Source organism: Oncorhynchus tshawytscha, linkage group LG12 (genome assembly GCF_018296145.1).
Source record: "Oncorhynchus tshawytscha isolate Ot180627B linkage group LG12, Otsh_v2.0, whole genome shotgun sequence".
Classification (NCBI taxonomy): Eukaryota; Metazoa; Chordata; class Actinopteri; order Salmoniformes; family Salmonidae; genus Oncorhynchus; species Oncorhynchus tshawytscha.
The window spans coordinates 52,597,764-52,622,733 of NC_056440.1; the positions used below are offsets into that span (position 1 = coordinate 52,597,764).

Here is a 24,970-nt window from a genome sequence, read left to right on the forward strand (position 1 = left end):
GCCTGGAGGTGTGTTGTCATTGTCCTCTTGAAAAACAAATGATAGTCCTTACCAGTGCAAACCATATGGGATAGCGTATCACTCCAGAATGCTGTGGTATGCTAGTTAAGTGTGCCTTGAAGTCTAAATAAATCACTGACAGTGTCACCAGCAAAGTACCCCCACACCATCACACCTCCTCCTCCATGCTTCACGATGGGAACCACACATGAGATCATCCGTCTAAATTAAATCATATCAAATGTTATTTGTCACATGCGCCAAATACAACAGGTACAACACCTTAGACCTTAAATTCTTACTTACAAGCCCAAACCAACAATGCAGATTTAAAAAAATACCTAAAAACTAAGAATAACACATAAAAGTAACAAATATTTAAAGAACAGCAGTAAAATAATAATAGCAAGACTATATACCGGTACCGGTACATAGTCAATGTGCGGGAGCACTGGTTAGTTGAGGTAATTGAAGTAATATGTACAGTACATGTACGTAGGTACAGTTATTAAAATGACTCTGCATAGATAACAGAGTAGCTGCAGCGTAAAAGATGGGGGGGGGGCAATGGAGGTAGTAGTCTGGGTAGCCATTCAATTAGATGTTCAGGAGTCTTATGGATTGGGGGTAAAAGCTGTTTAGAAGCCTCTTGGACCTAGACTTGGCACTCCGGTACCGCTTGCCATGCAGTAGCAGAGATTTTTTTTTGACTAGGGTGGCTGGAGTCTTTGACAATGTTTAGGGCCATCCTCTGACTGCCTGTTATAGAGGTTCTGGATGGCAGGCACTACCCTTTGTAGTGCCTTGCGGTCAGAGGCTGAGCAGTTGCCATACCAGGCGTGGACGCAACCAGTCAGGATGCTCTCGATGGTGCAGCTGTAGAGGATCTGAGGACCCATGCCAAATCTTTTCAGTCTCCTGAGGGGGAATAGGTTTTGTCATGCCCTCTTCACGACTGTGTTGGTGTGCTTGGACCAAGTTAGTTTTTTGGTGATGTCTAATGTCCATTGCTCATGTTTTTTGACCCAAGCAAGTACCCTCTTATTATTGGTGTCCTTTACTAGTGGTTTCTTTGCAGCAATTCATCAATAAAGGTCTGATTCACGCAATCTCCTCTGAACAGTTGATGTTGAGATGTGTCTGTTATTTGAGCTCTGTGAAGCATTTATTTGGGCTGCAATTTTAGAGGCTGGTAACTATAATGAACTAATCCTCTGCAGCAGAGGTCTTCCATTCCTGTGGCGGAACCTCAAGAGCCAGTTTCATCATAGCGCGTAATGTTTTTTGCTACTGCTCTTGAAGAAACTTTCAAAGTTATTTTAAATGTTCCGTATTGACTGACCTTAATGTTTTAAAGTAACGATGTACTGTCGTTTCTCTTTGCTTTTTTGAGCTGATCTTCTGTATTCCACCCCTATCTTATCACAATACAACTGATTGGCTCAAATGCATGTTAAGAAGGAAAGAAATTCCACCAATTAATAGAAAGGCATTCCATGTGACTACCTCGTGAACCTGAAATAATGCCAAGAGTGTGCAAAGCTGTCATCAAGGCAAAGGGTGGCTACTTTTTTGAAGAATCTCAAAAATAAAATCTATTTTGATTTGTTTAACACTTTTTTGGTTACTACATGATTCCATAACTGTTATTTCATAGTTGATGTCTTCACTATTATACTACACCCTTGAATGAGTAAATGTGTCCAACATTTTGACTGGTACTGTATGTGCATAAACACACAAACAGGAATATTAATGCACACACACACACACACATTTAATTTACATTCTTTACAAACACCCACTCGTCCACACTGTCACTTACAAAGGCTGTAGATTCCCTGGAGACTTCTACACAGAATCCGAAAGCACTTACTGGAATAAATACCCTTGGAGGGGGGCTTCATCACATCAGCATGATGTACAGGTGGGGGAAGAAGACGTGTGGCAGCATTGCAACAATGAATGACACACCCACCCACACACACTGATGAATGAAAGACACTAATGATGGACAACCAGTTAACTGGCAGTTGACAGAGCTCGTGCATTACCAGTTCATAAATAAATAAGTTCACATATTGTAAATTCAGCAACTTATGTGTTTGCAGCCCTGGTCGGAGCCATTTGTTTGTCTGCTGCAGCGCTCTAGGGTGTTAATGTGTGTATGTGTACATGTGTATAAGAGGGGGAGGGGAGTGTGTGTCACATACTGTATGTGGTTGTCCTACTGGTTGACTTGTGTATGTCATGGGGTGTGTTTGTTTGCATTCTGCATATACATATGTTCTTGACATACTATGATAATATTTGGTCACACTTTAAACAGAGTATACTTTCTAAAGGTGTAGTAAACCCTTTATAAGGCCTACGCAGATACTTCAGTATTATTTCACAAGCACATATCATACTATATACATTAAAGGGTGGCATAAGGATAAGGGTCATGACACATTTGGCACAGCACCAGAAGAAAGCACCTGTTATCACCAGTCATATGTTTACCGTTTGCATATGAAGCGTCTGTTGACGATGTACCAACATGGGTCCTTTTTTTACATCCCTTCACATATCTGTCCATATTTCCTCATAGTATATGTATATTCTTGTCTATGCAGTGTACAGACGTAAGCATACAGAGCTACAGTCCATTCAGCTGGAGCTCCAGAGCCCGGACTGTAAACTGAGCAAGCTGAGGGCTTCAACCATCATGACTGACTACAACCCCAACTACTGCTTCGCTGGGAAGTCCGCCTCTGTCAACGACCTGAAGGAGGTGCCCCGACGCAACATCTCCCTCACAAGGTACACTAGCCTTCAAAAAGTAATAAACAATTAGAATAAGTTTACTTCAGCGGTCTTAAAACTTGCCTCACCCACTACCACCTGGGTGATGCCACAGCAGTCATTTGAGCTAGAAATCTCACCACACATCAGGGTGGTGTTCACTAGGGGGCCGATTCAGACTTAGGAAATGTAAACATTTCTTACAAACCTTTCCTACACCTTTCTCAGTTGATATTAAGACTTGCCTATGCAGGTGCGTAATGGGCTCTCTAGGTGTGGCTATCTTGCAGGCACTGAATAAATGTAATCCAACCATTGAAAATCCTCCCAATTGCTGGTCAAGTTCATTCAATAGGGTTTTCAGCGCGTTTATCTTAAGTCATCCCGTTAAATACGGTGTAACTTTAATTCAAATTTTGTCAACAGACTCACTAGAATACATCGAGAGAACAGGTTCAGAATATAGAGATCAGTGAAAGAAAACCATTTAGATATATGCCATTTCAGCTTCAACAGGTCAACTTGAAAATACACTGATCTTGTCGATTATTTAGTAAATTCTTGAGTTAGGAAAGTATGTATCAATAAAATGAAAAAAAAAATAATGTTTGGAGATCCTTTATGCAGTGAATATATTGATGAATCCAAAATACAGTGGTTTGATTCATCCTGAAAGTTTCCATATTCAATCCATGAAATATTGGAAGTGTACAATAGGGGTTGAACAATAGTTGTTACGAATCCCTTTTGGCCCGACAGTCTAGGGGAGATGGTAACGAGACCCGTAACATAAATCATGCAATTTATAATAGTGACAAAGTAAAAGTGAGAACGAAATAACCACAACTGAAATCTACCGTCAAACTCAGGGTTTATTAGTAAACACACGGTAATGGGGGGGCAGGAAAAGGGGCTGAGCTGGACCCAAGGAAAGAAACAATAAGCATCCAAAACACCCCTAAGCTAGACTAGCCTATTTTAACAACAGCTAACTAACCAAAAATACAGTGGGTGGTCTGCCCAGTACTAACTAGTATTTTTAACAAAGTTTACCTACGGGTAGTGTATGCCCATGGGCGACTTGTCTTGGTTCCCCCTTTTCCCACCAGCAAACAAACAAACACCATAACCAAAAACAATACTCACAGGTGAGGACAAAGTGATATGGAGGTGTTCAAACCAAAGATAGCGCAATACATAAAGAGAGATAGAGACATAGTAGGAGAGGGTGAAAAAGCACAATCTACAGACATATGACATTTACAGAGAGATTGAGCTCCAGAGCAAACAACTGACAGGGTTTTTAAACCAAGGGAAAGGAACTGTGATTGGGTAGGAAACAGGAGGTGGTGTGTCTTCTAATTGATGATTGATTGGTGACTGATTGGGGAGTGATGATTTTCACCTGTGAGGGGAGAAGGAGAGAAAAGAACACAGGATACATACACACACACACACACACAGGATACCTGTATCCATAACAATAGTCCTATAAACCAACCCTAATCCTCACTAATCATGGAACTGTATGACCACAGTCCAGTCATTGTGAACCGTGCACCAGGCTCCATGTTTAAACTGCCACACGTGGTCTGAATTCCATAATGATTCAAATGGGCTACATGTCCCAAATTGTCATGGATCCCTCTGGAGCTTTCATTGCACCCCATTCCTTTTCCTATTCCTACTGATTGTATTTGTATTACAATCAGTAGTGGTTGTACCGTGTACATGTACAAATGTGCCCTTTGTTCACCCTTTGTTCACCACGGCGCTGTTGTTACAATGTCCGTTGGTACGTGTGAGTACCTGTCCTGTGTGTTTTGGCTTTTGAGCATTTGTGGATTGCGCAGATGATTACGGGTCTCGTCCGGTGTGCACATGTGCTATTTATTCAAATCAAATTCAAATCAAATCAAATTTTATTTGTCACATACACATGGTTAGCAGATGTTAATGCGAGTGTAGCGAAATGCTTGTGCTTCTAGTTCCGACAGTGCAGTAATAACCAACAAGTAATCTAACTAACAATTCCAAAACTACTGTCTTATACACAGTGTAAGGGGATAAAGAATATGTACATAAGGATATATGAATGAGTGATGGTACAGAGCAGCATAGGCAAGATACAGTAGATGGTATCGAGTACAGTATATACATATGAGATGAGTATGTAAACAAAGTGGCATAGTTAAAGTGGCTAGTGATACATGTATTACATAAGGATGCAGTCGATGATATAGAGTACAGTATATACGTATGCATATGAGATGAATAATGTAGGGTAAGTAACATTATATAAGGTAGCATTGTTTAAAGTGGCTAGTGATATATTTACATCATTTCCCATCAATTCCCATTATTAAAGTGGCTGGAGTTGAGTCAGTGTCAGTGTCAGTGTGTTGGCAGCAGCCACTCAATGTTAGTGGTGGCTGTTTAACAGTCTGATGGCCTCTCAGGAACAACTCCACGGGACGTGACAGAGAAAAGAAAGGTTACAAATTTAGACTAGTTTCCTACAAAGGAAACTAACACTATGGTGTCAGTTATAAATGTATGTGGGTATTACTGACGGTGGCTGCCGATAGTGGCTAATATTTAACATGATACAAATTGTAAAATAGCCTAAAACTGAGAAAAGCCCTTGCATATAATTAAACCATTCTAAAGCGTATTCAATCAACTATGCAGGTTTGGTGCTGCACAGGCCAATAGCTTGGGTCTCCAATTTGCATCCCCACAAATTATGAGGGCATACAATAAAAACTCTGAATAAAGGCACAGCTATTTTTAGTCTACTTCACTGTTGAAAAGGGGCCGTGATACATGTCATGTTGATATGGTTTTCAGTTTGTTTCTATATGGTTTCTCATTCGTGTCTTGGGATCATAAGGAAAAATCATCTAAAACTATTTCTTTGTGTATTTTACAATCCCCTTCTCAAAATGGATGACTTTTTACCTCTCTCTAATTAATAGCACTTAGCAATTTTTTTAATTACAGTGCATGGAGAATGCTTTTATTTCCATCAGAAAAAATTAATTAGATGCTTTTTACACTTGGAACCGGTAGGTTCGCTCGACCTTATTCGTGGTACAATTATGAGGGAATTGAGTCAATGTCAAAATACGGCATATCTGTAGACACACCTCCGCCACACCTTCATGTCTTTGATATCCCCCCCAAAAGAATAGTTGGTGAATAGCATAATATTATCATTCTTAAGTTCAAGGTCTGGATACGGGTGGAAAGAATATTGCATAAAAAGGGAATTGTTCCATTAACCACACAATAACTCTTGACGGAATTCCCCCCTAGGCACACAGTGCCTATTTGAAAGTGTACACACCCCACGCAGTTTTGTCACATTTTGCTGCCTGAAACATCTATCTAAAAAAGTATTAAACTAGATGTTTTTCCTACAGATCTACACGATCTACTGCACATTTTGCAGTAAGTGAAAGTGAAAGAAAAAGTATAGAAGTTTTTTTTAAATTAATAACTTAATAACAAACTTAAAACGAAGATGTCTTGATTGCGAATGTCTTCACAACCCAGAATTGATACTTGGTGGAAGACCCTTAGGCAGCAATTTCAGCTATAAATCATTTTGAATAAGATTCTACCAACTCTACACAACTCTTAGGGCAACATACAGTGCATTCGACAAGGATTCAAACCCCTGGACTTTTTCCCCAATTTTTTTTAAATAGAGCCTTAATCTTAAATGGATTAATTACATGTTTAACCTCATCAATCTACACAAAATACCCCATAATGACAAAGTGACAAGAGGTTTTTAGAAATGTTTGTCATTTATTAAAAATAAAAAACAAATACCTTATTTACATAAGTATTCAGACCCTTTGGTATGAGACTCAAGATTAAGCTCAAGTGCATCTTGTTTCCATTGATCGTCCTTGAGATGTTTCCCCAACTTGATTGGAGTCCACCTGTGGTAAATTCAATTGATTGGACATGATTTGGAAAGGCAAACACCTGTCTATATAAGGTCCCAAAGTTGATAGTGCATGTCAGAGCAAAAACCAAGCCATGAGGATGAAGGAATTGTCCATGGAGCGCCGAGACAGGATTGTGTTGAGACACAGATGTCTAATGTCCATTGCTCGTGTTTCTTGGCCGAAGCAAGGTGTCATTTAGTAGTGGTTTCTTTGCAGCAATTCACAATTCACAGTCTCCTCTGAACAGTTGATATTGAGATTTGCCTGTTACATGAACTCTGTGAAGCATTTATTTGGCCTGCAATTTCTGAACTTATCCTCTTCAGAAGAGATCATTCTGGGTCTTCTATTTCTGTGGCGGACCTCATGAGAGCCTGTTTCACCATAGTGCTTGATGGTATTTGCAACTGCACTTGAAGAAACTTTCAAAGTTCTTGAAATTGTCTGTATTAACTGACCATCATACCTTAAAGTAATGACGGACTGTCATTTATCTTGCTTATTTGAGCTGTTCTTGCCATAATATGGACTTGGTCATTTACCAAATAAGGCTATCTTGTGTATAGCACCCCTACCTTGTCACAACACAACTGATTGGCTCAAACGCATTAAGAAGGAAAGAAATTCCACATATTAATTTTTAACAAGGCACACCTGTTAATGAATTGAAATTGCATTCCAGGTGACTTCCTCATGAATCTGGTTGAGACAATGCCAAGAGTGCGCAAAGCTGTCATCAAGGCAAAGGTTGGCTATTTGAAGAATCTCAAATATAAAATGTATTTTGATTTGTTTAACACATGATTACATGTGTTATTTCATAGTTTTGATGTCTTCACTATTATTCTACAATGTAGAAAATAGTAAAAAATAAAGAAAACCCTTGAATGAGTAGGTGTTCTAAAACTTTTGACCGGTAGTGTATGTAAAATTTCAGTATATTTTTCATTGATCTTTTTAAACCAGTTTTTTCTTTGTCATTATGGGGTATTGTGTGTAGATTGATGAGGGGAAAAAACAATTTAATCCTTTTTAGAATAAAGCTGCAACATAACAAATTGTGGAAAATTTGAAGTGGTCTGAATACTTTCCCAATGCATCCATTGTTTTTGTAAAAATTGCAAAAAAAATGTAAAAAGTTCAGTCATTTTAGTTGTGAATCATTGATGGACAGCAGTCTTTGAATTGTAAGCAGATTTAAAGTAAGGCCTGAGACTGGACCTCTGGGGAACACTCAACACCTATTGGAAAGCCATTCTGGTGTGTCTTTGGCATTCAATTTGTATAATTGTCCCTCTGAAAAATAAATAGGCAGGTTTTCCTTACCTGGGCTTTGCTCCTTTCGTATATATTTTGATCCTGATAAACTCCTACCTTGCATACCCATAACATAATGTTGCCAACACAATACTTGAAAATACAGAGGGTTTCACACTGCAGGAAACTGCAGGAATTGAACCGACAACCTTGCATTTCTAACGCCATGCTTTTACTGACTGAGTCACACAGGACCAGAAATCCTATCTTCAGCCATCTTTAAGTGGAATGTTAATTTTTTCAGTTAAATGGACTTCCATGCTAAAAACTAAAGTGCCTTCCTCACATTTGAAAACGGTTTGAAAATGGTTCAACCATAGATGAGACAGATGTTACATCACTAATGTATGAATCAGAAGCATCCGGTTGGTATTTCCACTCAGAGAGGAATCCCAGTGGCTGGAAATGGGAGAAGATCGAGCGAGATGGATTTTGGTTGACATTGTGCTAATTTTCTCATCAATTAAACAGTTTTCTGATCCTAAAAGTAGGATCTGTTATGAACAGAGTCGGTTAAGTTTTGTAGAGTTTAACCTTTGCCAAAGTAAAAAAAAAAAAAGTAGGATCTCGCTAGCTCTTGCTTGGCTCTGGCCACCTCCTTGCTTGTTCTTCCCACTATGATTAATTTGCTTCCATTGGAAACAGGCTGTGGTCTATCTTGGGTTAGTTATAAAATTATTTGTTTCAACCTTATTATTATATTACACATACTGTAGTTTTATATGGTAACGTTTCCTGTACTAACATGCTGCGATGTCCTCACAAAGCAACAGCATTTCAGCTGACCCAGTGACCTCTGAAAGCCATGGCCTTTATTGGTCGGGGACAGTACTTAAGATGTCCGAGAAGGTTAGATCACTGTGAAAGGCTAAGCTAGCCACCTGGTACACATACTGTAAATAGGCCCACTTTCCTTCCACCCAATAATAAATGACATCAACTGTGAATGCTTACTGCCTCGCAAAAGTATTCAGCCCCCTTGGCGTATTTCCTATTTTGTTGCATAACAACCTGTAATTTAAATAGATTTTTATTTGGATTTCATGTAATGGATATAATAGTTCGAAATAGTTAAAATTGGTGAAGTGAAATGAAGAAAATAACTTGTTTTAAAAAAATTCTAAAAAATAAAAAACAGAAAAGTGGTCCATGTATTCAACCCCTTTGCTATGAATCCCCTAAATAAGATCTGGTGCAGCCAATTACCTTCAGAAGTCACATAATTAGATTGCACACAGGCGGACATTAATTAACTAAGTGTCACATGTTCTGTCACATGATCTACGTATATATACGCCTGTTCTGAATGGCCACAGAGTCTGCAACACCACTAAGCAAGGGGCACAACCAAGCACGCGGCACTATGAAGACCAAGGAACTCTCCAAACAGGTCAGGGACAAAGTAGTGGAGAAGTACAGATCATTCATAAAAGATGGAAAGAATATGGCACCACAATAAACCTGTCAAGAGAGGGCTGCCCACCAAAATGCACAGACCAGGCAAGGAGGGCATTCATCAGAATGGCAACAAAGAGACCAAAGATAACCTTGAAGGAGCTGCAAAGCTCCACAGCGGAGATTGGAGTATCTGTCCATAGGACCACGTTAAGCCGTACACTCCACAGAGCTGGGCTTTATGGAAGAGTGTTCAGAAAAAAGCCATTGCTTAAAGAAATAAAATAAGCAAACACATTTTGGTGTTCGCCAAAAGGCATGTGGGAGACTCCCAAACATATGGAAGAAGGTACTCTGGTCAGATGAGAGTAAAATTCAACTGTCCGGTGCAAACCAAACACCGCCCATCACCCTGAGAATACCATGCCCACAGTGAAGCATGGTGGTGGCAGGATCATGCTGTGGGGATGTTTTTCATCAGCAGGGACTGGGAGACTAGTCAGGATCGAGGGAAAGATGGTCAAAATTGAAGGATTGATGGATGGCGCTAAATGCAGAGGGTAATTCTTGAGGGAAACCTGTTTCAGTCTTCCAGAGATTTGAGACTGTGACAGAGGTTCACCTTCCAGCAGGACAATTTTAGTTTTATTTTACATTTATTTAACTAGGCAAGTCAGTTAAGAATCAATTCTTAGTTTCAATGACGGCCTAGGAGCAGTGGGTTAACTGCCTTGTTCAGAGGCAGAACGACAGATTTTCACCTTGTCAGCTCGGGGATTCAATCTTGCAACCTTTCGGTTACTAGTTCAACGCTCTGACCACCAGGCTAACTGCCACCCCAATGACCCTAAGCATACTATTAAAGCAATATTCGAGTGATTTAAGGGGAAACATTTAAATGTCTTGGAATGGCCTAGTCAAAGCTCAGACTTCAATCCAATTTTGAATCTGTGGTATGACTTAAAGATTCCTGTACACCAGTGGAACCCATCCAACTTGAAGGAGCTGGAGCAGTTTTGCCTTGAAGAATGGGCAAAAAACCCAGTGGCTAGATGTCCAAAGCTTATAGAGACATACCCCAAGAGACTTGCAGCTGTAATTGCTGCAATTGGTGGCTGTACAAAGTATTGACTTTGGGGGGTGAATAGTTATGCATGCTCAAGTTTTCAGTTGTTTTGTCTTATTTCTTGTTTGTTTCACAATAAAACATATTTTGCATCTCAACGTGGTTGGCATTTTGTGTAAATCAAATGATACAAACCCCCCAAAAATCCATTTTAATTCCAGGTTGTAAGGCAACAAAATAGGAAAAATGCCAAGGGGAGTGAATACTTTCGCAAGCCACTGTATGTTGTAGTGTGTACTGTGGGTGCATTGTGAAGGCATTATGGAGGGATACTTTCGCTTTACATTTGGTCTATAAGACATTATCTACGCATCTCAAAGTTTGTGAGCCCTTTCGTTTGTCTGTGTGCGTGTGTGTGCGTGTTCTTCCTTGTATGTGTATAGGGGTCTGGGACATGGTGCCTTTGGTGAAGTGTATGAAGGGATGGCAGCAGGGATACCTGGAGAGCCCAGTCCCATGCAAGTAGCAGTCAAGGTGAGCCCTGACACAAACAAAAAACGAGAAATAAACAGACAAACTTGCACACAGAATATACTGGGCCTCATTCATCTGTAATATCAGCAAGAATTTAATTTATTTTTTACCTTTATTTAACTAGGCAAGTCAGTTAAGAACAAATTCTTATTTTCAATGACGGCCTAGGAACAGTGGGTTAACTGCCTGTTCAGGGGCAGAACGACAGATTTGTACCTTGTCAGCTCGGGGGTTTGAACTTGCAACCTTCCGGTTACGAGTCCAACGCTCTAAACACTAGGCTACCCTGCCGCCCCGTGTGTGTATTGGGTACGTATTTTATTCACAAACATTTCAGTGAGCTTATGTAGATTTTTTTATTGAACCTTTATTTAGGCAGGGGAGTCCTATTGAGACCCAGGTCACTTTTTTGATGGAGCCCTGCAATGGGCCCTACTGTGCAGATGTATCCTTAGTTCTGCACATCTGTCTACACAGCATTGTCTATGTTCTCTCTGAATGTCCTCATTGTGTGTTCTGTGTGCATCCCCCATAGACACTCCCTGAGGTGTGCTCTGAGCAGGATGAGCTTGACTTTCTCATGGAGGCTCTCATTATCAGGTAACACAAACCACGTTTCCATCCACAGTTTTCATGCAAGCAAAGTCATACTGTATGCAAATAAATCACAACAGGTGTGATGGAAACAAAGTGTTGGTACAATTTCACAAATGTTGACAGACAATTTGTTCATTCGACATGGTGGGATCTTTTTGTGTCTGTAAAATTAATTATGTGACAATTGCGGTGGAAACAATTTTATGTGCAATTATTTATATATAAACCATCATCATATCGAAGTAAACTTGGAGCCACCCGGTGATATGCTCCATTGTGCTACCACTACAACGTGGAAAAGCATTAGAGTTTATAGGAAGATTAAATAGTTTTGATTAACTTTCCTGGTGGGAGGCTGTGAATTTTCGCAGCATTTTGTTAAAAATCGCGCAACATTTCAGCGTCCTGCTACTCATGCCAGGAATATTGTATATGCATATGATAAGTGTGTGTGTATAGAAAACACTCTGAAGTCTCCAAAACTGGTTAAATCGTGTCTGTGGCTATAACAGAACGTGTTTAGGAGTCAAAATCCTTCGAAAAACTGTTCACCAAAAATACAAAAAAAATATTCCTCCGCCAGTCAATGTATTGTCTAAGGCTGAGGAAAATACATGAAGATCCCCTGTAAACGCCTACAGCTTCCACACGATGTCGCCAATGCTGTCATTTTGGGGCTGCTTTATCCTTGGTTTTGTGACGTGAAGCACTTCCTTTCATCGAGTACACCACAGGATGTTATGAAAGTGAAAACATGGAGTATGATTTCAAGACTTGCTGCTATCGAATACAGATCGCCCCATGATCAATTTGATAGATTATTAACGTTTATTAATACCTAAAGTTGGTTTAGATAAGTAGTTTTAAGTGTTTTGTAAAAGTTTATAGGCAACTTTTGTCATTTTAAAAAGTGACGTTGCGTCTTGTAAAGGGGCATTTATCTGGATCAGACCGGTCTTCAGCAAATCACAGTATACAATGACGGATTTAATCGGGAAAAAGACCCAATTGTGATGTTTATGTGACATATAGGAGTGCCAAGAAAGAAGCTCGTCAAAGGTAATGAATGTTTTATATTTTATTTCTGCGTTTTGGGTAGCGCTGGCTACCGCGAAATCTGTTGTTTTGTTGACGGTCTGGTATTCTGGGGGGTGCATGCTATCAGATAATAGCTTCTCATGCTTTCGCCGAAAAGCATTTTACAAATCTGACTTGGTGGCTAGATTCACAACGAGTGTAGCTTTAATTCAGTACCTTGTATGTGTGTTTTAATGAAAGTTTGAGTTTTATCGAAAACTATTAGGTGGCGCTCTAAAATTTCCGCTGATTTGATCCCGCCACAGGGACCTAGTCCATAACAAGTTTTAAGTGATGGACAGTGATGAGCTTCATGCACATTTCCAATAAATATCTAAGGTTTTTATTTGAAGGCTCGTGACACGATGATAAACACTTGGCTGCCAATTATCAAATAAAAATGACGTTGGTCTCATTCCATTTCATAATTTAAAACCTACCCCCATTTTGTCAGCTGACTGTTGTCTAGAGAGCATGCTATAAAACGCAACAGTTTGTTTTGACAAAACTGTCAGCGGAGTTGAAAATGTGACTTATGTTCTTTTATTTTTATGTGAACTACCTCATCACGCACATCCTTTTATCCACAACAAACCAATTTGATGGAAACACATCACTGATGGAAAAATGTCCATATTGTTTTTATGCAGATTTTTTTATATTAACATGAACATCTCTCGGCAATTGGATGGAAACCTAGTTACAGTCACACAAACCCAAGCACACGCATGCACGCACTTAAACATTCTCTCTCTCTCTCACACACACCTACACACAGCTTTTGGTTGAAGACATATTGCAAACATGCTCCATGGCAGACCATTCTTCAGCAACCATGTACTGTAATCTCACTTCCTTTCCAACCCTCTCCTTCTCCCTTTACTTTCCCCTTTCCTCCCTCTATCTCCCCCTCATCCCCAACTCTCTCCCTTCTTTCCTTCTTCCTCCTCCCTCCTTTCCTCTCTCTCCTCCCTCCTCTCACTCCTTCACCCCTCTCCTCTCTCCCTCTCCTCCCTCCATTCCTCCCCCCTCTCTTTTATCCCTCTCTCCCTGCAGTAAATTCAGCCACCAGAACATAGTGCGGTGTATAGGGGTGAGTCTACAGGCCCTACCACGCTTCATCCTATTGGAATTGATGGCTGGAGGAGACCTCAAGAGTTTCCTGAGAGAGACGCGACCCAGACTGGTCAGTTCAGTTGCCAGTTTGTCTCGTATATTTTAAAATGTACAGTGCGTTAGTTCAGAGCGGTAGTGCTTTAGTGCACAGCTCAAGTGCTTTTTGTTAGATGAATATGTTGTCTTGCTCTAAGTCACAACAGTCAGAGATGGTACCTTGGAGCAGAGTTTTGTGAAACCTGGAAAAGTAAGTTTGACTACATTACCAAATTGTTAAAAGGTTTGAATAAATGCAACAGTTGATTCTTTATTTGTAATAAACGCAACAGTTGGACAGTGGATAACTAGTTTTTTTTCAATCACATATTGACTGGATAATAGCACTTAAAATATTTTACTGGCAATGGACAAATAAAGAATGAAGTTCAGGGATTTTGGTGGAATTAGGGTATTCAATTTATTGTACATTTTTTATTTTTGTTTCTTAGAATGCACTCATATATACAGTATATTCTCTAATGGTATCAGGTATTATTTTAATATTTTGTTTGAATAAAATGATATGTGCCTCATTGCATAAATACACTAGGTATATTAGCATATAAACTACATGACCAAAAGTATGTGGACACGTGCTCTTCTGGGAAGGCTTGCGAAAGTATTCACCCCTTTGGTATTTTTACTATTTTGTTGTCTTACAACCTGGAATTAAAATAGATTTCTGGGGGGTTTGTATCATTTAATTTACACAACATGCCAACCACGTTGAAGATGAAATTTTTTATTGTGAAACAAACAAGAATTAAGACCCCCAAAAAATGAAAACTTGAGTGTTCATAATTATTCACCCCCCCAAGTCAATACTTTGTAGAGCCACCAATTGCAGCAATTACAGCTGCAATTCTCTTGGTGTATGTCTCTATAAGCTTGGCACATCTAGCCAATGGGATTTTTGCCCATTCTTCAAGGCAAAACTGCTCTAGCTCCTTCAATTTGGATGGGTTCCACTGGTGTACAGCAATCTTTACGTCATACCACAGATTCTCAGTTGTTTCCCTTTAAACCACTCAAGTGTTGCTTTAGCAGTATGCTTAGGGTCATTGTCCTGCTGGAGGGTGAACGTTCGTCACAGTCTCAAATCTTTGGAGGACTGAAACAGGTTTCCCTCAAGAATCTTCCTGTATTTAGCCCCATCGATCATTCCTTCAATTCTGACCAGTTTCCCAGTCCCTGCCGATGAAAAGCATCCCCACAGCATGATGCTGCCACCACCATGCTTCACTTTGGGGATGAAGTTCTTGGGGTGATAAGAGTTGTTGCCCCAGACATAGAATTTTCCTTTCCTTGGAGTTTTGGTGGGCAGCCCTCTCTAGGCAGGTTAGTTGTGGTGCCGAATTCTTTCCAATTTTTTAGTAATGGATTTAATGGTGCTCCGTGGGATTATCAAAGTATCTGATATGTTTTTGTAACCGAACCCTGATCTGTACTTTCCCACAACTTTGTCCCTGGCCTGTTTGGAGAGCTCCTTTGTCTTCATGGTGCCACTTGCTTAGTGGTATTGCAGACTCTGGAGCCTTTCAGAACAGGTGTATATACACTGAGATCATGTGACAGATCGTGTGACAGATTGCACACAGGTGGACTTTATTTAACTAATTATGTTGACTTCGGAAGGTAATTGGTTGCACCAGATCTAATTTAGGGGCTTCATAGCAAAGGGGGTGAACACATATGCACGGACCACTTTTATATTTTTGCATTTTTTAAACACTTTTTTTTTTCATTTCACTTCACCAATTCAGACTATTTTGTGTATGTCCATTACATGAAATTCAAATTAATATCTATTTTAAATTACAGGTTGTAATGCAACAAAATAGGAAAAATGCCAAGGAGGATGAATACTTTTGCAAGGCACTGTACTAGATGTTGGAACATTTTTGTGGGGACCATTTCTGTAAGGACCTGTCAAGCTGAAACAGGAAAGGGCCTTCCCCAAACTGTTCACAAAGTTGGAGGCACAGAATCTTCTCGAATTTCATAGTATGCTGTAGCGTTAAGATTTCCCTTCATTGGAACTAAGGGGCCTAGCCCGAAACATGATGGTGTCATCTGCATAGAGGTGGATCAAAGAATCACCCACAGCAAGAGCAACATCATTGATTTATACAGAGAAAAGAGTCGGCCCGAGAATTGAACCCTGTGGCACCCCCATAGAGACTGCTTTTATAAATGAATCTGTTATTCCAATAATCATTGTTTTAAGGGTGGGAGTGAAAACCAACATGCACACAACACAGTGGGCTACACTACACGATTCTAACATGTATGTGTTCTGAGTTCTCTGTTTGCACCTAATTCTACCATGGGGATAAGATACACACTTAAGAACAAATTCTTATTTAGATCTGTGTTATAGGGCGATTGAAATGTTAAGGTAATTTCCAATTGAGCAGACATGTGCAGTGTTTACCATGAGTACAGTCTCTGAGAACACGGGAACATTGTCTTCAAATTTCAATCACGCTGTAGAGCAGGTCTTCAGCTCTACGGATTGAATCAAGCCCTATGTATATTTGAGCCTGATCTCTTCCTCTCTATCTGGTATCTCTCTATAGGAGCACCCTTCTAGTCTATCCATGGAGGACCTGCTCAACGTGGCCAGAGACATAGCACAGGGATGCCAATACCTGGAGGAGAACCAGTTTATACACCGGTAGGCCTAATGTGATAGAGAAACATACTGTACATGGCTTTATGTATGTGCACAGTGTGCACATAATGTATAGTCAAAGCCACACAATATGCAATGACAGACAAATACACTCTCACACACAGACACTAATTTCACCCACTTATTGTATACACACGCAGGCACGCACACACCACAAAGACACAGTCCCCCACATTCACACCCTCCCAAACAAAACAGATGGGAACAGAACGGTTTGCCTGCTTCCCCCCGCAACCCCAGCAATCACCTTGCTTGGTTTCCACGGCGTCCTTAACCTATGACAGGATTTTCCCTTTAACCCGCAACTTCCTGCAAGTCATCCAATGACAAACGAGCCCAATTAAAGCTAATTTACCCCAAAATGTGCTGTCAACTATGATACCGCCTAATGGTGTCACCGGAGTGTAGCTACAGACACACACGCAGACCCTAGCATGCACACACATGAACACAACACACAGAAGCACTAGTCTACACACACTACACACACACACTAGCACGACTCCTTATTACAAATCACAGCCACCATCATTCCTTGAGGCCACTACGTGTGAGTACGTGTCACTAGACTATATTTTCTTGAGGAAAACCTGCATTGACGACATGCAATATCTCAAAGAGTGTGTTTGCTGCTTTGTCATACCACTCAAATTCTGCAGCCTCTTAAATCTTATTACAATCCCATACAACATAAATGTATGCATATGCTAAATCTGGCTGTGAATAACACTGTTTTGTTTAATCCGAATTCAAACAGTTCTGATTAAACAATTTAATGTTCAGTTAATGCTTAATGCTTCAATACATGAATCTGTTATTCCAATAATCACACTCAATTGTTTAAGGGTGGGAGTGGAAACCAACATGCACACAACACAATGGGCTACACTACATGATTCTCACAGATATGTGTTTTGAGTCCTCTGTTTGCCCTTATTCTACCATGGGGATAAGATACACACTGACAGACAGAAGGACGGATGGACGGAAGGACGGACAAGCTCACACACACTAACGCAGACGGACAGACAGACAGACAGACAGACAGACAAGCTTGCACACACCAATGCAGACGGGCAGACAGACAGACAAGCTCGCACACACTAATGCAGACGGACAGACAGACAAGCTCGCACACACTAACACAGACGGACAGACAGTCAGACAAGCTCGCACACACTAACACAGACAGACAGACAGACAGACAGACAAGCTCGCACACACTAATGCAGACGGACAGACAGACAGACAGACAGACAGACAGACAGACAGACAGACAGACAGACAGACAAGCTCGCACACACTAACGCAGACAGACAGACAAGCGCGCACACACTAACGCACATACAGATGAGAAGCACACATGCACAGATAGACAGAGACACACACACTAACACGAACACACCCCTGTAAGGTTCTTCTTGTCTTGTCCCTTTGCAGGGACATTGCAGCCCGGAACTGCCTGCTGACCACCAAAGGACCAGGGAGAGTGGCCAAGATCGGGGACTTTGGAATGGCCAGAGACATTTATAGGTACTGCCATCATAAAAAGTCATTAAACCCAGCTACTATAAAGGTATATGTGGACTGGGGTGGTCTGACGGTCTGGGCAGTTGCCTCTGGAGCACATGTACGATGTACCTCTGCCAGCATGAGTTGGACCATCTCAGAGTTTCAACTCTGCCTATCTCTTTTCAAACATGACAAAATACCAAAGGAGTGGGACTGCCCCACTCCTTTAAAATAATAATAATTGTCACGCCTGCTCCCGCTCTCCCTCTCTGGCGCTCGAGGGCACCAGGCTGCCTATACCTTCATTATGCACACCTGTCACCATCATTACACTCATCAGCGCTCAATGGACTCACCTGGACTCCTTCACCTTGTTGATTGCTCCATCTATATCTGTCTGTTCCTCAGTTGGTTCCCCAAGTCGGCTTTAATGTTATGTTTTCATGGCCAGACGCTGTCCTGTCCAGTTTCATGTCCATTGTTAATTAATTAAATGTTCACTCCCTGTACTTCCTTCTCGTCTATCAGCGTCGATCCTTCCAAAAATATATAAATAAATAAATATAAATATATATTTAAACAACAAGGCCCAAGGAAATGTGGCCAATATACTACGGCTAAAGGCTGTTCTTCTGTATGACGCAACGCGGAGTGCCTGGACACAGCCATTAGCCGTGGTGTATTGGCCATATATCACAAGGAGACTTATTGCTGTTATAAACTGGTTACCAACATAATTAGGGCAGTAAAACGAAATATTTTGTTATACCCCTGGTATACATTCTGATATACCATGGCTTTCAGTCAGTCAGAATTCAGGGCTCAAACCACCCGTTGGTAACCAGTTTATAATAGCAATAAGGCTCCTCTGGGGTTTGTGATATATGGCCAATACACCACGGCTAATGGCTGTGTCCAGATCGTGGTATATTGGCCATATACCACACCTCCTTGGGCCTTATTGCTTAAATATACCACAGTTTTCAGACAATCATTATCCAGGACCCAAACTATCTAGTTTATAATTCTGTTTATTACTGCCTGTGTCTGTTGCTAGTGACACAGTCCATTTCTTCTTTTGGGAAACAAAAGTCGATTACAAATTATTTTTTTACAATCTGAGTGGGATCCATGGATACACCGTTTAGTTAGTAATGGCTGCCATGATGGCACCAAACACTTTATGTCTAGTTGTAGAATGCCAATTCTATCTAGAATGTCAATTTGAAGATTGCTGGGTGAATTTCATTTCAATTTGATGGCTTTTGGTGCAAATGATTATGTCTCACAAACACAGGAAGGCTAGGTAGGAGGTTAAAAGTAGAAGCCACATTTTGGTTGGACCTTGTGTACAATTGAAGAATAAAGAGATCTTAATCTTAATTTTACAGTTTTATTCATCCTCAAAGTCCTTGTGATTGCATACTGACTTGAGGTGTTTTCCCAGTTGCAATTCCAATCCACACTGCATCGTTCACAAATCCACAACCCAATGAGGAAATCACCTCCACCACCCACATCTCAGCCTGCCGTCACAAAGAATTGGAGGATGAATGTTATAACACACATTCAAAAATACTACAATTTAATATATCATTCTTTAGTAAACTGTAGTATCCCTCGCTCATCAGGAGTAGTACTTACTATGGAATGTTACAGTATACTCAGGCTTCTGAGTGGCGCAGCAGTCTAAGGCACTGCATCTCAGTGCTTGAGGTGTCACTACAGACACCCTGGTACGAATCCAGGCTGTATCACAATCGACCATGATTGGGAGTCCCATAGGGCAGCGCACATTTGGCCCAGCGTCATCCGGGTTTGGCCGGTGTAGGCCGTCATTGTAAATAAGAATTGGTTCTTAGTTAACTGACTTGCCTAGGTAAATAAAGGTAAAATCAAAATAAATACTGTGGAATACTATACTAAATAGTAATATGTGCCAAAAAACTATTTAATAAATACCACAGTAAATTCCACAAAAACATTACAGTCTGCAAAAACACTACACTTTAACTATAGTAAATACTACACTATTTAGTTTGCACATTCCCCTCCCCCATATCGCAATGTGCCACCCATAAGTGAGAAACCATATATTGTGTTCCCTACAGGTTATAGAAAAGAGCCGACGTCCTAAACTATCCATTCAGACCCCAGTCCTACCTACCTACAAGTTGTGGAAAATTTGCTCTTTCAGTAGGTTTCCTGAAGGAGAAAGCCTTCACTTCTATGTCAAGGATAATAAAACAAACACACTACAGTAAATAGTACAGTATAGTACAATTCGCAAAAACACTACAGTAAATACAATATACTACAATCCGCAAAAACACTACATTAATTGCTAATTAATTTAACATGTGTTTGTCCAGTATTATGTTTTTTTCATAGGGAGACATATCTGTTCAAACTTTGTCAACAATACCTCCGAGTGCTGGTCGATGTATCGAATTAATTTGATGAATTAAAATGTATGTTTTAGCGCAATGTTCCAAATGCCTGTAAACGCAAGAATCAAGTTTTACATTTTTTTTCCAGGTTTTTATGAGCATTCTGTCTTTTTAGTCTCGTCTCCAGTGGTGTAAAGTACTTAAGTAAAAATAATTTAAAGTACTACTCAAGTAGTTGTTTGGGGTATCTGTACTTTACTATTTATATTTTTGACAACTTTTACTTTTACTCCACTACATTCCTAAAGAAAATAATTTACTTTTTACTCCTTGCATTTTCCCTGACACCCAAAAGTACTAGTTACATTTTGAATGCTTAGCAAGACAGGAAAATTGTCTAATTCCCACACTTATCAAGAGAACATCCCTAGTCATTCCTACTGCCTCTCATCTGGCAGACTCACTAAACACAAGTGTGCCCCTGACTATCAGTAAATAATTAAAAAAATATGAAAATATTGTTGTCTGGTTTGCTTAACCCTCTTTGGGATAGGGGGCAGAATTTTGATGTCCGGATGAAAAGCGTGCCCAAAGTAAACTGCCTGTTACTCAGGCCCAGAAGATAGGATATGCATATAATTGGTAGATTTGGAAAGAAAACACTCTAAAACTGTTAAAATATTGTTTGTGAGTATAACAGAGGACAAGCCAACCCCCCAAAATAACCACTGTTTTCAATGGCTGTCACTTTTATTATAAGGTGAAAACCTCCTTGATTGCAGTTCCTAGGACTTCCACTAGATGTCAACAGACTTTAGAAAGAGTTTCAGGCTGGTTTTTGGTCAAATTAGCTAGAAGTTGTATGTGGCTCCCATTTTGGCTGTAGTGTTTTCATGTGCGTGGAGGAAAGCGCATTCTTTGTTATTTATCTCCGGTAATGAACATACTCCGTCTTAAATTGTATTGTTTATTTACGTATTAGGGTACTAAGGTTTGATTATAAACGTTGTTTGACTTGTTTGGATAAGTTTATTGGTAACGTTTGGGATTCATTTTGTATGCATTTTGAAGGAGGGAAACCGGTGAATTATTGACTGTAGCGTGCCAGCTAAACTGAGTTTTTATGGATATAAAGAAGGACTTTATCGAACAAAAGGACCATTTGTGATGTAACTGGGAGTGCCAACAGAAGAAGATCTTCAAAGGTAAGGCATATATTATATCGCTATTTCTGACTTTCGTGGCCCACTTGCCAGGTTGAAAAAAATGTTTTTCATTGTTTTGTATGCGGGGTGCTGTCCTCAGATAATCGCATGGTCTGCATGGTGTGCTTTCGCCGTGAAGTATTTTTGAAATCTGACACAGCGGCTGGATTAACAAGATGTTAAGCTTTATTTTGATGTATTCCACATGTATTTTCATGAATGTTAAATATGAATTTTTCTGTAGTTTGAATTTTGCTCTCTGCAATTTCACCGGATGTTGTCCAGATGGGTCGCTAGCGGAACGCCTGCGCTAGAAAGGTTAATATAAGGATGTTTTATGATTTATACTTTTACTCAAATGGTATTTTACTGGATGACTCACTTTTATCTTGAGTCATTTTCTTTTAAGGTATCCACTTTTACTCAAGTATGACAATTGGGTAATTTTTCCACCAATGCCTGTCCCCTTATCTCATTCTATGCTGTTTGCACTGTGCACCTTCCCACCCACACACAGACACCAAGTCCCCCCCCGCCATCAAAAGAAGAAGCTTAAACTCGCTATTTGCATTTGATGTTTGGTCCAACAGTCATATGGACAGACACACTTAGAGACATTATTCTACTGTAATGGACCAGAACTTACCCTTTCAATGTCTCAACTCCTAAAATGTAGAACAGAGCAGATCCTACTAAAACGAGAGTATCAATAAGCATGATTGTGGAAATTAAGGCTCAGTTTCTGCCATGTGTGGCAATAGCAGCATTTTAGCCACAAACGTATGTGCTAGCTGTCTAGTCTCTCTATAATGTTAATGTGCAATGAGCATAACAAAATAATTTATATAGGGAAATGGCAATACATTCTCATTCTGAGAAGTAAACATCTTATCTAGGTAGACCACTTGATTTCAATATCTAAACAAAGTGAACAGGCAATGTTGTTCAAAAAGTTGGAGATGGACAGGAATGTATATTCATAGCAGTTTAAAAAAATATATTTCACCTTTATTTAACCAGGTAGGCCAGTTGAGACCAAGTTCTCATTTACAACTGCTTCCTGGCCAAGATAAAGCAAAGCAGTGCGACACAAACAACAACACAGAGTTACACATGGAATATACAAGCATACAGTCAATAACACAATAGAAAAGTCTATATACAGTGTGTACAAAAGAGGTAAGATAAGGGAGGCAAGGCAATAAATAGGCCATAGTGGTGAAATAATTACAATTTAGCAATTAAACACTGGAGTGATAGATATGCAGAAGATGAATGCGCATATAGTTGTCCACTTATTCTAAGTCAGAACCGTCCAGAGTAGTGATGCTAGTCTGGCGGGCGGGTGTGGGCAGTGATCGGTTGAGGAGCATGCCTTTAGTTTTACTTGCATTTAAGAGCAGTTGGAGGCACTGGAAGGAGGGTTGTATGGCATTGAAGCTCGTTTGGAGGTTTGGTGTCCAAAGAAGGGCCAGATGCATACAGAATGGTGTTGTCTGCATAGAGGGGGATCAAAGAATCACAAGCAGCAAGAGTGACATCATTGATGTATACAGAGAAAATAGTCGGCCCAATAATTGAACCCTGTGGCACCACCATAGAGGTCCGGACCACTGCCAGAGGTCCGGACAACTGGCCCTCCGATTTGACACACTGAACTCTATCTGAGAAGTAATTGGTGAACCAGGCGAGGCAGTCTCTATGGGGGTGCCGATAAGAATGCAGTGATTGACAGAGCCGAAAGCCTTAGCCAGGTCGATGAAGATGGTTGCACAATACTGTCTTTTATCGATGGTAGTTATGATGTTGTTTGGACCTTGAGCGTAGCTGAGGTGCACCAATGACCAGCTCGGAAACCAGATTGCATAGCGGAGAAGGAATGGTGGGTTTCAAAATGGTTGGTGATCTGTTTATTAACTTGGCTTTCGAAGACTTTAGAAAAGCAGGGCAGGATGGATATAGATCTGTAACAGTTTGGGTCTAGAGTGTCTCCCCCTTTGAAGAGGGGGATGACTGCAGCAGCTTTCCAATCTTTAGGGATCTCAGGCGATGCGAAAGAGAGGTTGAACAGGATAGTAATAGGGGTTGTAACAATTGCAGCAGATAATTTTAGAAAGAGATGGTCCAGATTGTCTAGCTCAGCTGATTTGTACGGGTCCAGATTTTGCAGCTCTTTCAAAACATCAGCTATCTGGATTTGGGTGAAGGGGGGTGCTTGGGCAAGTTGCTACGGAGAGCTTAGAGCTGTTCGCCGGGGTAGGGGTAGCCAGGTGGAAAGCATGGCCGGCCGTAGAAAAATGCTTATCGAAATTCGTAGATAATGTGATAATGATCATGACAGTGTTTCCTATCCTCTGTGCAGTGGGCAGCTGGGAGGAGGTGCTCTTATTCTCAGACTTTACAGTGTCCCAAAACTTTTTGGAATTAGTGCTACAGAATGCAATTTTTTTTTTTGTAAAAGCTAGCATTTGCTTTCCTATCTGACTGTGTATATTGGTTTCTGACTTCCCTGAAAAGTTTAATATCACAGGGGCTATTCAATGCTATTGCAGTATAACACAGGATGTTTTTGCGCTGGCCAAGGGCAGTCAAGTCAGGAGCGAACCAGGGGCTATATTTGTTCTTAGTTCTACATTTTTAGAATGGGGAATGCTTATTTAAGATGCAGGAAAGCACTTTTAAAGAACAACCAGGCATACTCTACTGACGGGATGAGGTCAATATCCTTCCAGGATACCCGGGCCAGGTCAATTAGAAAGGCCTGCTCACTGAAATGTTTTAGGGAGTGTTTGACAGTGATGAGGAATGGTCGTTTGACCACGGACCTATTACGGACGCAGGCAATGAGGCAGTGATCGCTGAGATCCTGGTTGTAGAAACAGAGGTGTAATTAGAGGGCAAGTTGGTCAGGATGATATCTATGAGGGTGCCCCTGTTTACGGATTTAGGGTTGTACCTGGTAGGTTCCTTGATCATTTGTGTGAGTTTGAGGGCATCTAGCTTATATTGTAGGACTGCCGGGGTGTTAAGCATAACCCAGATTAGGTCACCTAACAATACGAATTCTGAAGATAGGTGGGGGGATATCAATTCACATATGTTGTCCAGGGCACAGCTGGGGGCTGAGGGGGGCCTATAACAGCGGCAACAGTGAGAGACTTGTTTTTGGAAAGGTGGATTAGAAGCTAGAACTTTTTGGGCACTGACCTGGATAGTAAGACAGAACTCTGCAGGCTAACTCCACCCACTTTGGCAGTTCTATCTTGATGGAAAATGTT

General features: G+C 40.5%; 1 protein-coding gene across 1 annotated transcript in view; it reads left to right on the forward strand.

Moving 5' to 3' along the window:
• The window catches only part of LOC112264162 (ALK tyrosine kinase receptor), a 140,053-nt gene that overhangs the window by 93,632 nt on the left and 21,451 nt on the right, over positions 1-24,970 (forward strand). Inside the window, exons 16-21 of the mRNA XM_042331106.1 lie at positions 2,619-2,805; positions 10,971-11,061; positions 11,597-11,661; positions 13,792-13,921; positions 16,470-16,567; positions 18,026-18,118. Coding sequence (XP_042187040.1) covers positions 2,619-2,805; positions 10,971-11,061; positions 11,597-11,661; positions 13,792-13,921; positions 16,470-16,567; positions 18,026-18,118 — 664 coding nt within the window. The remainder of the gene's footprint in view (positions 1-2,618; positions 2,806-10,970; positions 11,062-11,596; positions 11,662-13,791; positions 13,922-16,469; positions 16,568-18,025; positions 18,119-24,970) is intronic.